The sequence below is a fragment of the Nannospalax galili genome, unplaced genomic scaffold (assembly GCF_000622305.1).
Source record: "Nannospalax galili isolate Female #2095 unplaced genomic scaffold, S.galili_v1.0 scaffold635, whole genome shotgun sequence".
NCBI lineage: Eukaryota > Metazoa > Chordata > Mammalia > Rodentia > Spalacidae > Nannospalax > Nannospalax galili.
In genome coordinates this window covers 1,190,221-1,204,697 of record NW_008335836.1, presented here as the reverse complement: position 1 = coordinate 1,204,697, position 14,477 = coordinate 1,190,221, and the positions used below count along the sequence as shown (strand labels likewise).

General features: G+C 42.3%; 1 protein-coding gene across 1 annotated transcript in view; it reads left to right on the top strand.

Annotated features, from left to right (window-relative positions):
- The window catches only part of LOC103732120, a 37,232-nt gene extending 29,980 nt beyond the window's left edge, over positions 1-7,252 (top strand). The window contains 7 exon segments of the mRNA XM_029562278.1: positions 1,406-1,874; positions 2,583-2,678; positions 3,282-3,512; positions 4,037-4,059; positions 5,641-5,741; positions 6,021-6,047; positions 6,295-7,252. Of these exon segments, the coding sequence (XP_029418138.1) occupies positions 1,406-1,874; positions 2,583-2,678; positions 3,282-3,512; positions 4,037-4,059; positions 5,641-5,741; positions 6,021-6,047; positions 6,295-6,890 (1,543 nt within the window). The 3' untranslated portion in view covers positions 6,891-7,252.
- Positions 7,253-14,477: the final 7,225 nt, after the last annotated feature.

Genomic DNA, 14,477 nt, shown 5'->3' with positions numbered 1-14,477 from the left:
TCCTCCTCCTCCTCCTCCTCCTCCTCCTTCTTCTTCTTCTTCTTCTTCTTCTTCTTCCTCTTCGACAGGGTCTTATTATGTAGCCCCAACTGGCCTGGACCTTGCTATATATCAGGCTGCCCTGGAACTTACAAAGATCTACCTGTCTCTGTCTCCAGAACGCTGGGATTAAAGGATTAAATACCACCATGCCTGGCTGGTATTCTTAAATTTATTAGAACCTTTTTTGTGACCTAATAGGTGACCTTTCCAGAAAAATGTTCCCTGTGTGTTTGAAAAGATGAGGATTCTGCTACAGTTGGAGGGGTTGTGCTGTGTAAGGCAGCATAGTTCAAGTTCAGAGTTCTTCATTGATAATCTTTCTCTGTCTCATCACTTTCCAAAACACCCGTAATATACACAATGGTTTTCTGAAAGCTGTCTCATAAATCCGTAGTCCTTGTTCACTCCTGTGCCCTGTGTCTTTGGTATGATGTTTTTATGGTTTGTATGAGTTTTCCTTTTTTTTCATTGTTAATTTTAATTCCTTTTCAGACATTTTGTAGATTGTATTTCTTCGGAGTCAGGTACTAGAGAATTTTGGTAGTCCCTCGATAGGATCATGTTTCTTGCTTTTCTGTGGTGTTTGTGTCCCTATGTTAATGTCTATCTTTGGAGTTATCCCATCTATGAGGAAAGACTTTCACATTGGATGGAAGGGTGGCACTTGGTCAGGTGCAGTGGTTGTGGTCTAGTAGGCACAGTGGTGTAACCTTCACACAGCTTTGTGAGCTGGGATCAGTGTTGGCAAAGCCTGAAGGTGTCTCAGTGGCCGGAACTACAGCGTTGTGTGGCAGCAGCAGTAGCAGTACAGCTGGTGAGCATCTTCCACGGCAGGGATTGGGGGGATTTGATATTGTCCTTTTCCCCAGTAGAAGTCTTTCTTAGGGTGATGCCTGGATTGGCCTACCGACAGCCTCAGCAGTGCTGTGCTCCAGGACATGTGTGCTCACAGTGTCTGTGGAGTCACTGATGTGGAAGTGAACTACTGTGGCACCTGGGAATTGCCTTATGCTTTTAACACTGAAGATATTTTTCTTGCCTGGGGAAGGAAGGTCAAAGATAGATTGTAGATTACATAAGAATCTTGTATAAAACTTTTCATTTTGCCTTTTGTTCATTAAAAGGAGAAATAACAATTATGTATCTCAAATTAGCCCTATGGTATGAACGGAGAGGGAGGTACTTGAGATTGTTGTGAAAAGCTCTTTGCCGTGTCACTAACCTTTCCGTGTTTCTCTCCCTTTTCTTCTTTGCCTTTCACTGCTCTGCTCTTGGCCCATCCTTGATTTCTGCATCATCACTGTTTATTCTCCCTGCTTCTCTTACTTTGCCCTTTTCACCTTCCCAATAGTGCAGGCATCTGAGCAGGACAACACTGTAGTCAGGACAGGCAGGAGCAGCACACTGCCTCTATGGCTTCAGCAGTCCTGAAGAACATCCAGGAGGAGGTGACCTGCCCCATCTGCCTGGAGCTCCTGAAGGAACCTGTGAGCGCAGACTGTGGCCACACCTTCTGCCATGCTTGTATCACATTGAACTATGAGTCCACCAAAGACCAAGAGGGGGAGGGCAGCTGCCCTGTGTGCCGAGTCAGTTACCAGTTTGGGAATCTGCGGCCTAATCGGCATGTGGCCAACATAGTGGAGAGACTCAAGGGGGCCGACTTGAGTCCAGAGAAGGAGCAGGAGGTACACCACTGTGCCCGCCATGGAGAGAAACTCCAGCTGTTCTGTGAGAGGGACAAGAAGGTCATCTGTTGGCTTTGTGAGCGATCTCAGGAGCACCGTGGTCACCAAACCTTTCTCATTGAAGAGGTGGTCCAGGAGTACAAGGTAAGACAAGAGAGGCTGAGGGAAAACAGAGTAGAAAATAGTACTTGATGGGAAATCGGCACTTTATGTGATTAAGTCAATCGTTTTACCATCCTAAGGCAAAGCAACTCATAGATTTTAGCTGCTATTCTCAGTTTCTGCAAATGCTTTTGTCTTCTGAGACCAATCTTGTTTTTTGGAGCCCAATCCTTTTAATGTTTTTATCGATTTTACTCATAATATTTAAAAACTAAAAACCACTTAAGTGACCATTAACAGTGGAGTTAGTAAATATCGCATAGCAGTGCAATAGAATGTACAGGTGTCACAGATGGTGGTGTTGCCCCATGTCATGCATGATATTGAACAATAGCATTCAGACTCAAAGGACTGGGCCTGAAGTATTCCTTAGTTTCTATAGAAGATCAGAAAAACTAACAAAATTGTCTGTTCTCTCATGCTGGACTCAACATAGTAGAGTTGAATTTGTTGGGACTGTCATCTAAAGGAACTTTTATGTCTTGATCTATATGGTGTTCATATGTGTTAAGAACTGACCGAACTATATACTTAAGATTTATGCAGTTTATATACATAAATCATGTACATTTTTAATGGTAAAAATCTTAGGCTTCCTGTCTTTCCAGAAGAATATTTTTGTCTTTGCTGTAGAAATAACAGTCCTGGCAGAGCTCACAGCTTGACTAAGGTGCAATTCCTTTCTCATAGGAGAAGCTCCAGAAAGCTCTGAAAAAGCTGAAGACAGATGAGGAAGAATTTGAGAACTGGGAATATGACCTCCAAGACCATAGAACCTTGTGGCAGGCAAGGCAGACACTTCCTAAGGGAGTCAGACAGATCTCTGGGCAGGACCTGGGGAAGAAGCTCCCACCTTCTTTATTCCCTGATAGTTGATAAGGTCAAGAGCCTTGGACTAGTCCTGTCCATCTGTTCTCTTGGGGGCTAGAGACTTCTCAGTCTCACAAACCAGCCCAGCAGTTTGAGGAACTGGTCACAGGGAGGGACTCTGGTGAGAAATCTTGTGAGTCCCGGGTCTCAGTCCTGTGGTGCTTTTTGAAACTATGACTGTACTGGGGGAAGATGCTTGGGAGTGGGTCATGATTCTGTCCTCGGGTTCAGTTTCTGGCAGGGGATTCAGGAGTGAACTGACAAATGGCACAGAAAGGAACTAGTGCCATGGACAGCTGTGTGAAACTGAGGCACACTCAAGGATCCTGTTTTGGCTCAGGTGGCCTTGGGAAAGCTGACTTCAGGTCTTTGTTTTGGAATGTCATGAACAAACTAACAGGAAGCACATGCTTTCCTGAGAATTGATTCCCCTTCTATCTCCATTGCCTGTGGGAACTCCCTAAGACTCCCAGCCCCATCTCTAAGACTGAATACCTGTATCTTCTCTTATCCTTGAAGAAACAAATACAGAGTGATGTGCAAAATGTTCAGGAACAGTTTAAACGACTGAGAGACATCCTGGACTCTGAGGAGAAGAAAGAGCAGAGAAAGCTGGAGCAAGAAGAGGAACGCATTCTGAGTAGCCTGGCAGAGTCTGAAACTAACCTGGTCCGACAGAGGGAGTTGGTGAGAAATCTCATCTCAGACCTGGAGCATCAGATGGAGGCATCAGCCATCGAGATGCTGCAGGTGAGTCTGAAGGAAGTTCCAGCACCTGGGATTCACAAGACCTGGAAACCATTTCCTTCTCTTCTGTGCCATTGTGCAGTTCCTGGTGACGATGATGCTAGAGTTCCCTTGGCCTTACACTACCTCATTTCCAAATAAATTTGAAAATCAGTTTCGTATACATGTGGATTGAACTTAGGGGAATGGATGAGGTCAGTTTTAGCTAACATGTAGAATGAGAAAAGATACTTATTTCATAGTACCCTTAGCAAAAGCCATGGGAGATTTGGGGGAAGTAGTATTTATCATCTTTTGTTCTCCAAAGCCTCATAATATGTGGCAAATAAAAGTCCATCAGTTTATACATCTGTCAAAGGGCCATGCATTATATTTAAACCCCCTCTCACAGCGTCATCAGTGACTGGCTTCTCTTTCTTCTTTTGCTTTGCTGCTGGAGCCACCTCTATTGTCAGCATTCTCTGGGGCCCCTGAGACTGTGATAGAGCTTTGAAAGTGTTAACTCCTGTTTTTATCTTTCTCCCTAGGATGTGAATTGCCTCCTAGAAAGGTATGTGTGGGATGCCATTCAAGAATGGCCTTTGTATTAGTTACTTTTCTGTTGCTGTGATGAAACACACTGACCAAAGCAATTTATAGAAGGAAGAGTTTATTTGAGCTTATGGTTCCAAAGGGGCAAGAGGCCATCATGGCAGGGAGGGGAGGCATGGTGGCAGAGGTAGCTGAAGGAGGAGCAGAAGCTAGGCTCTACATCTTCAATCAGGCACAGGAAGCAAGAGAGCGACTGGAGATCCAGCAAGGCTTAAGAACTCTCTAAGCCCACCCCGAGTGATGTGCTTCCTCCAGGATAGCCACACCTTCTAAGACCTCCCAAAACAGCACCACCAACTGGGGACAAAATGTCCCAATACTTGGAGCCTATGGGGGACATTTTCATTCAAATCACCACAGTCCTTGTGTATAGTGAGAATTATTTAGTGTTCTAATGGAATAAATACTCTCAGATGGAGGATTTTAGATGTAGGATGATCTTGAATATCTATTCAAAATCAGACTTTCAGTGTTTGATAACTATTAAGAATAGATTAGTTTATATGGTAGCAATCAGTTGTAGGGAATTATAATGTGGCTCAGTAGTGAGATTAGCATTAAGCAGGTCCAGGTGCTGTCAAACCCCTTGCAGTTCCAGCATTATATTTGCCCTGTGTGCCTACAGTTAACTGTGGTTCTGGATTTAGCAGCTGCTTTGTTTGTTGTGGGTGGGACACATTTTCTATGTGTGCTAAGTATATAGAACTGTCCATTGTGAAGATTCCTATCCATTTTTCTCCTGAGTATAGAAGAGATCAGCACTTTCTTTGTGGTTGTACTTAGATTTTCGAAAACAGACTTGAATCTCTGGGCACAATATTTTGGCTGAGGTACAAACAACTGCTCTATATTGGTGACATACTTCAGAAGAGGTTGTAAAGAGGGCATCCTTGTATCTAAAATTTCATTCCTACCTGGCCACTTCAGGTTTTTTCATGACATATGTTGACCCGGCAGTACTGGGTAGTTCTCTTTCTTTTCCAAATGTTTTTTTCTTTTCCAAAGAAAGCTTGAAATCTGAAATCTCAGATGCTAGCTGAGAATCTCCCTATTGGCAAAGCCTTGGAGATCTTGGATTTTTTCAATGGGTTCCCACATTTGAGACGCCTTGAGCACCCAGGAGCAGATTCTGCACCCAGAGTTGTGAACACTTTTTTGGGAGCCCACATTCATGGAAATAACTTTTCCACACATTACATTTTTTTTTGCTTTCATGTACCCTAGTTTTGTGTTGTTTTAAAATTCATTGTTTCATCATTTCTTACTAGTTCTAGGAGGTAGAGTGGCAGAGGCTATTGTAGGACTTTAAGAGGGGAGAAACTGTGCTTCTGAGAAGTTAAGTCTTCCCTTCATCACAGAGAGAGCAGGAAGGAGGACATGAGTGTATTTCTCATATCTCCAGGGTTAGTAGTCTACCTTCTGTCTCCCTCGTCAGCCTCCTGAGAGGTCAAGTGTGTCTATGCATCAAAACGACAGGAAGCCAGTAGTGGTCAAAGGTCATAAGGGCTGAGGTATGAAGGTTAATTTTTTTCATTCCTAGGTATGAAACTTTGACACTAAAGAAGCCAAAACATATCCCCAGAGGACAAAGAAGAGCATTCCAAGCTCCTGATCTGACAAAGGTGCTACAGACGTTCCAAGGTGAGGAGGGCTAGTTAAATGGTTTGGCTGTGGGATTCTAGGGGAGGGGCTGCAGGGGCTAAACTAGAAATAGTGTAGTTTCTAGGTGTGCAGAGGAATATGGAGAGCACATAATTATATGCCAGTGGTGTGACCATACTTAATGGAAAATGACTATATGATGCATGAGTTTACTTCCCTATCGCAGTTCCTGATCTTTCCCCTAGTTGAATGAGAACTGGATTTTAAAGTGCTGATTCTTTTACTTGCATTTAATATTGTGAATTTTCATCATTTCAGCACTAACAGACGTCCAGCGCTACTGGGGTAAGGAGAAATCACTGTATCGTGGGTTACTCTCTTCTCAATGTCTCTCTGACTGTTTTTTTTCTACTAGGGCTTGTGTTTTAAGGCACCTGTTACAGTATGTTTCTGTAGTGCTCCGCCTCTCCTTTGACCTCTGAGCAGAGTTCCTAGCACATCTCACAATTTTCTAAGGATTCTGCTCATAACATCACAAATAAGACTGTATCCTGTCTTTCATATGACACTTAACTGTGTAATCTTCCTTCAGTTCAGGTGACCCTGACTCAAAGCAACAATCCAAACATCGAAGTTTCTGAAGACCACAGACAACTAACATATCATAAGAGAAAAAACTTTTCATTCTGGGATCAGGACTGTCAAGATGGCATCCTGGGCAACCCAGCTATCCTTTCAGGGAAACATTACTGGGAGGTAGATGTATCTAGAAAATATGCCTGGTTCCTAGGGTTAAATGATGGGAGATGCATCAAACCTGTATTTGTTTCAATGGGGGAAAGGTCCAACCTACACCAATTTAGTTCTAATGTTAAACAGTATACAAATTATCAGCCCAAATGTGGCTACTGGATTATAGGACTGAATAATGAGTCCTCATACAATGCTTTTGATGAGACTCCATTCACCTATGATTCCAGACTCTTCAACCTCTTTCTGACCAATCGTCCCAGTCGTATTGGAGTTTTCCTAGACTATAAAGCTGGCACGCTCTCATTTTATGATGTTTCCAACAATGGGGTTCTCATCTACAGATTCTCTGCATGTTCCTTTCCAAAGAGAGTTTTTCCATATTTTAATCTTAGGGGATGTGTGCAGCCAATGACAGTTTGTTGGCCAAACTCTTAAATCCTCACCCGTTTATGTGACATGCCTCTGTCCCTGGTGTGTCTCATATACCTGAGCTTGTGGGTGCCACTTTACTTTTTCTTTGCTGTCTCTAGTTTTCCATTTGCACATCTTTCACTTGTGAATAGGAATTAGGATATATGCGTTCCCTTGAACTGTATCATTCCCAATCCCTTCTTTGTTTATGAGAGAATAGTAATTTATCATTTCCCATACACTGAAGGAAATGACTGATTCCTGGTTAAGTGAAGTAATACCACTGCTAAACTTCTTTTTTCTCCTCCACATCTTCTTCCTCCTCTTTCACCTCCTCCCTCTTCTCTACCTCCTCCCCCTCCTCCTCCTCCCCCTCCGCCTCCTCCTCTTCCTCCTCCTCCTCCCCCTCCTCCTCTTCCTCCTTCCCCTCCTCCTCCTTCCTCCTCTTCCTCCTGCTCCTCCTCCTCTTCTTCTTCCTTTTCCCCTCCTTCATCCCTTCCCCCCTCCTTCCTTGTCCCCCCCACCCCTCCCTCTCCTCCTCTTCCTTCTTTGTCTTATAGATGAAACCCAGAGCTTTCTGCACGCTGAGAAGGTTATGTGCCACTGTGTTTCTTGTCTCAACTATGCCACATCTCTGTAGCCCTTTCTTTCTCCTAGTGACAAAAGATTAAGGACTGTTTTTCAACAATCTTTCTATTACTTTTTAAAATTTTATGTAGGGGTCTTTGGTTATTGAATGAACCTTGACTAGTACATCACGTTAACCATGATCCTTCATCAAGGAATTAAGGAGACGATATCACAAGTAGCACAGACTAAGTCTCTAAGTTCAAATCCTGCCTCTCCACACATCAGCAAAAGTAACATTGGAAACGTACTTAAATGACTGTGCTTATTTCCTTACATTTTTGGTGTAAATACTGCACCTATAACCTTTGGTCAGTGTAATAAAATTAATTCAGGGTCCACAAGATGACTTAAATGATAAAAGCCCTTGGTGCCAAATCTGAGGAGCCTAGTTTGATCTCCTAGACCCACGTGGTAGGAGAGAGCTGAGTCCTGCGTGTTTTCCTCTGACCTCCACACACATGCTATGGCATGCACAGGCACAGACACATACACAAACACAAAACGAATAATGTCATTTTTAAAAAGCAAAGAAATGTACTAAATATAAAGCACTCACTGAAGTGTCTCGATCAGTGTTTGTTCTGTTTGTACTGAGAGATATATGCTGTATTGGTGTCTCATGAAACAGTGGAAAAGTGATTTAATTTCAAGTCTTAATATTAGGCCTTGGATAACTGCTATCAAGACTACTCCAGTTTTGCCATATAATGTGTATATATATATATATATATATATATATCTGTATATGTGTATGTTTTCTTTTTCACATTAAGGGATTATTTCTATATTGCCATATATTGGTCCTTATCAAGTAACAAAATTCTGTGATATTCAGATTAAAATTAATAATGATAATACTAGTAAGTTTACTTTATGTTATATTGCAACATGTAAAAATGAAATTATTATTAGGAAGTTGCATTATTCCTGGTATGTAAGTTGTACTCCAATATAGTATGTAATAATTTTTAGATCCTTATCACTGTGACTAAAATAAGTGATAATTAAATATGCTTATCAGAACCTGGCGTGATGGTGGTATTAGTTAATTTCTGTTGTTTTGATAAAACACCGTGATCAAAAACAACTTAATGGAAGAGTGTATTTGGCTTATGGCTCTCCATCATGATGGGGAGGTATGCAGCAAGAGGCAGGCTCAGTGGCAGAAGCCAGAGGCTGAGAGCTCACATCTTCAACTGCAGACAAGGAGCAGAGACAGTGAACTGAATGTGAGGTGAAGTTACAAAGTCCCAAAGCTGCTCTCAGTGACGTACTTCCTCCAGCAAAACTACATCTCCTAACCTTCCCCAAACAGCACTACCAACTGGGGAGCAGCTGCTCAAATATCTAAGTCCGTGGGGGGATTTCCAGTCAAACCACCACAGTGGCTCATACATGCAATCCCAGCACTCTGAAGGCTGAAGGAAGATGGTTACTGTGGAGCTGAGTCCAGCCTTGGCGTGTTTGTTTTTAAAGAAGAATGAATATCTGTTCACTTCAAAACTATTATTCCACTTTCTTTTAAGAAACAGAAAAACTAAATTACAAAATCACAATTTTTAAAAAAATTTTAACAAATTGTAAATCAATGTATCTGTTTAATTTTTTTGTTGTTGTTGGGGATGGAGAGATGTCTCAGCAGTTAAGAGAACTGGATGCTTTTGCAAAGTACCCGCTTACTGTTCCCAACATCCACATAGCAGCTAACACTGTCCAGAGCTCCAGTTCTAAGGGACCCGATGCCCTCTTCTGGCTTGTGTGGGTGTCGCGTGACATGAGTGCACTTACATGGAGGCAAAATAATCAAACATATAAAATAAAAATACAATTAAAGAACAACAATATAAATAAAAAAGTTGTGTTCATAGTTTGTAGCTTCCTAGTTCTCTAGTCTTTTTGTTTAAACATTTCTTCAATAATTCTGTTTCAAACAGAGGAAAGCCTCTGTTTGAAATAAATTTAAATGTACATTGTGCTCATTGTGCTCAGACGTACACTTGAACACACTTGGAGTATGGAAATGGCCAGTGTGGTCAAGGTTCTGACCACGCTGGGCTATAGTGTGTTAACTGATCTTAACTCTGAATCTTTAGATACAGTTTAACTCTCACCACTCATCAAAGAAGCTTCTTTTTGTAACACATGGAGGAGACTATTAGAAAGTTCCACAACTGGTCAAAATGCAGGCAATAAGTAACCATGGGGTGCCCAGTCCCATCTGGTACATCTATAAAGCAAGTCCTACGCCTAAGGCTCAGGGAACCTTGCAGATGAGGAGACTGGAGGTGGACAAATTATAGGACCAGGAAGCCTGCTGCTAGATAATGTCTTCTGGCATTAGAAGTGGAGACAGGACAGCTCCACCCATTTAATGTCCACAGTAAGGTTGCCTAAACAAGACCTAATAAGGACAACACTAGTTGGCATGCCAGTGTGGATGGGAGACATTTCTCAGGGTCTCACATTTATCTAGATAGAGATATCAGGCAATCAGTGGCTACTGTCTCCAGGGAGAAGCTCCCTGATAGATTATGAAATCCCAAATTGTCCCAAACACATGTACATAGGAGCCACACTAAACGAACTCAGTAGATTTAGTGGACCTATGCTCCCATCACATGTGTATTTAAAAATGATAAAGAAAAGGTTGGAAACTTGAGAGGGAGTAGGGTGGAAATGATGTCAATAAAGTACTCATGTATGAAATCCTTACACACACACATACACACACACACACACACACACACACACTGTGTTCTGTCTGCCTGGTTACCTTCAATCTTTCCATGAGGTGAGAGTGGATGACAAACAGTAAGGACAAAAGCCGCTCTTCACCGAGGCACGTGGGGGATTGTGAGTAGGGAGTGTCCAGGCAGGGCTTCATGGGATGCTCATGTGTGTCTTAATATTGTAATTTCTATTGCTTCCCCAACAGTTCTGAGCTGGGGTGAAAAATGGGCAGTTTAGTCACATAGTATGTGTTCTCCACCATGCTTGGCTGTTGCAGGTTTCCTCATGGGTCCAGCCCACGAGGGACTGCAGGGAACGAGGGTTCTGACCGAGGTGGGAGTGAGTGGCACAGAGTCAACACGCAGACACCAGGAGTCAGGTGGGATCAGGCTCTAGGTGAGGTGCTGCAGACTCATTTATTGCTGGGAAGGGCAGGCCTTATATATCTCTCCCCCTGCCCCCAGTGTCCCATAAGCTGCTTTGTTGCTCCCTGATAGATCCCCTCATCCAGGCTGCTCGCGTCATCAGTCTCTAGGTCCGGGGGCAGATTATAAGTTGGCTCTTTTGTGGAAGCGTGGGCTGTGCTCTCAAGGCAGCCTGTGCTTAGGTCTGGCACTTCACCTCCTACACTTGGCCTTAGGATTTTCAAGTTCTTCATTAATTTCATTAATGTAGTAGTCTGGTAGGGGTATGATAATAAAATATAATAAGGTACTACTGCAAACAGGTAGTTTAAACAACAGAAACTTCCTTGTGATATTGGAGTCATGAATTCCAAGATAAAATTCTCATCCAATTTTTACTCCTGCAATCTCTCAGTCTACAGAGTCTCTTTTCTTATTTTAAAACTATTTTTATTTTATGAGTTTTGTCTACATGTATGCATGTAAACCAAGCACATGCAGTGCCCAAGGAGGCCAGAAGATGGCATTGGATCTCCTACAACTGATTGTGAGCCACCATGTGAGTGCTGGGTATTGAATCTGGGTCCTCTGTAAGAGCTACAAATGCTCTGAACTGTTGAGCTGTCTCTCCAACCCCTTGCTGTTATTTCAATTTTTACAAGAGCTGGGGCTTAATAAAGATATTTGAATATAGGCTTGGGCACCAAGGTTAAGAAAAAGAGAGATCCTCAGAAGAGAGACACATGAGGGAGTACGGGTGCGGCTTCTCAGAGATTTGCAGGCACTAAGTCATACACAAATTGTGGGTTCGGGCTTCTCAAAGGACAATTTTCCTTGCTGTGCTTTGTGTTGTTAATTTCGGCTCTTGAACACAGGGCCCCAAGGACAATCTACTTTGACCACAGAAGTCTTTTGACTTAGAGCCAGGGACCAGCTAGACACTTTGCACCCAACCATCTATGCTGTCTCCTTGGGTGCATGTTGCTAAGTGTTCTGGGGCCAAGGCATCCTCTTTGAATTGGTTTATGGTCTGTGGGTTTATTCTAAGGTAGCCTTTGGATATCTTTATTTTGTTTTTAGAGCATTTTGTCAGAGCTTTCATTTGTTTTCTAGCATTTGGTCTATTTCTCCTACTCACCTCGAATATCTAATTCTGTGTTGTTGCTGATGTCCACTCCATTATTTCAGCCTTGCCCTTTTTAGTTTATAAATTCTGAGTGCTTATTCATAAAGATGCCAAAAATGAGAGATCCTTGTTCTCTTCAGAACAACATGGTGGAGGCATCAGGGGGCTCCTCACCTACAGGGAAGTCATGAAGACATACCTGTTCCTGAGTGGAAGGAAGCCATGGGGACATTGCTGTTCCTGAGTGGAAGGAAGGTTATTAGGTCAGCCAAGAAGACAGCATAAGGGATAATCACCCAGTGTCTAGAGCCCCCCCTTCCCATAAGCAGACAGGGTGACACCTAGCTGTTGCCTTTGTCATGTATATTGTCATAGCAATAAGAAAAGAAGCCAATACTATGAGGAGAGGATGATCTTTGTTGGGAGAGAATTCAGATACTCTTTTATTAGCATCTGATTTCTTCTGTAATGTGACTTTCCATTTATTCCCCAAACCAGATTCTGCTGTGATAACAAGATAACAGGAAAGATCAAATTATTATCTGCAAATAGAATTATTTGAATAATTATTCAAATTTGAGGCCATCCTGGTCTACATAGCAAGTTTCAGATCAGCTGAGGCTACAGGGAGACCCTGTAAAGCTGGCCAGTTACATAAACTCACAGCAATGGTGACAACATGTACGAGTCCTATGGAAGCTCAAACCATCAGAATCCCAAAATAAACATAGGTAAGTGTGTAAGAATTTCCCTCTCAGGGTTGGAGAGGTGGCTCAGTGGTTAAGAGCACTGATTGCTCTTGCAGAGGACCCAGGTTCGATTCCCAGCACCCACATGGCGGCTACAAACTGTTCTTAACTCCAGTTCCAGGGGAATCTGATGTCCTCTTCTGACCTGCATGTGTACACTCACATACATGCAAGCAATACACTCATACACATAAAATAAAAATAATAAATAAAATATATTTAAAAAATTTCCAACTCAATTTAAGGAACTTTTGGTAATTGATGACTGCTGGGAGGAGGGTAGATAGTGTCTTACAGGGATAGGACTCTTGGTTGGCCCAGTGGATCGACCCACACTGAAGGACATTTGGGGACACAAATGAGAATCTATAGGTTGTACTATGCATATATATATGTATATATATGCACATTAAATTAAATGGGGGAAGATAGGAGAGGAGCTCTAAATACCATCAAACTCTTTGGTATAAAAATCACAAAAATTCAATGAAAAATAAAAAATTTTTAAATTAACCAACAATAATAAGATACCAATAGTTCTTAGGAAAGATTGGGGTCTGCTTCCCATTTCCCCAGTTCTATGTTGGATTTCCAGCTGGTTGAATTTGAATGGGTCTTGTTCCTGTAAGACTGTTTCCTTATGGCCATGCACCTACTCCCCTGGCTCTTACAATCTTTCTTCCCCCTTTTCTGCAATGGTCCCTGAGCTCTGGGTGGGTGAAGTTTAATATAGGAGCCCTGTCCAGGGACCCACACTCTGCAGACTATTATTCTCTACACTTTGGCCACTTGTGTTCATCGCCCTCTGTTGCATGCGGGAGCTTCACTGGTGAGAGTTGAGAGATGCTTTTAGTGTTCTCTCTACCCCTTGTTCCACTATGTTCTGTGAGCCTTAGGCATAGAGGTTCCAATTTAGACGTGTCACTTAGAGCTGGGCATCTCACAGACACTTATTCTCTCTGTGTGACCAGTTATGGAACTCTGTAATAATCTCTGTTTGTTGCAAAACAAAGCTTCTTTGATCTTCTTTAAGGGAGAGACTCTAGATAGGCTGACTAGACCCCAGTGAATGAATTTGCACTTAGGGACACCTGGGTACACTAACTTGATTAGATAGGCCTTACCATATATGACAGAATGCATGCTACAACGGGGTGTGGATGGGTGAGGAGGTATAAAGATGATTAAGATGTTTTATATGAAATGCACAAAAATTCAATACAAAATATACATAAAAAACCAACCAACCAGCAACCAACTACAACAAAAAATAAGACAAAAAATACTCCAAATAGTAAATAAAATAAAATACTTCATTGACTACAAATGGCCATAGTCACAGGGGGCTGGGGACCATCAGCCTGGTTGATGTTTATGATGACCCAAGCCATGCAGAGGATATTTTTTTCTTGGCAGGTTAGGATTCCAGCATCTCCCATCTGCTACTTTTATTTCTTTAAGCCACACTTTGTTCTTGACTATTTTAATTTTAAACATGATACTCCTGTTACAAGCCTGGAGGACAACCTATGACAACCAGCCTTTCGGTTTTAAACAAGTGACTTTATTAAGTATTTAGCAAGCAAATGTACAAGAACAAATAAATAGCAAGCAGCAGATTAATACCAGAGCATCAACTCGAACACCTCCAACATCCAGCAGGAGTGGATGGGGAAGCCCTGCTAAAACAGCCCAGCTGGAGTTTCCCATTGAGTATGAGAGTTCCAGGCAGAGTGAACTCTCTGTGGATGAAGCTCCTAGCTTCCAATTCCCACCACAGGCACTGTTATACCATGGAATACCAATAGTAACCTGGGTTGGAAGTGGACAATTTACTAATATAACTTATATTACCCATGTAAATGTTATATCAGATGAAAAAAAAAAACAAAACCCGACTAGGAGCCAGATCATGATGCAGGGATTTCTTCTTTAATGGCTTTGCTAACTCTCTCTCTCTCTCTCTCTCTCT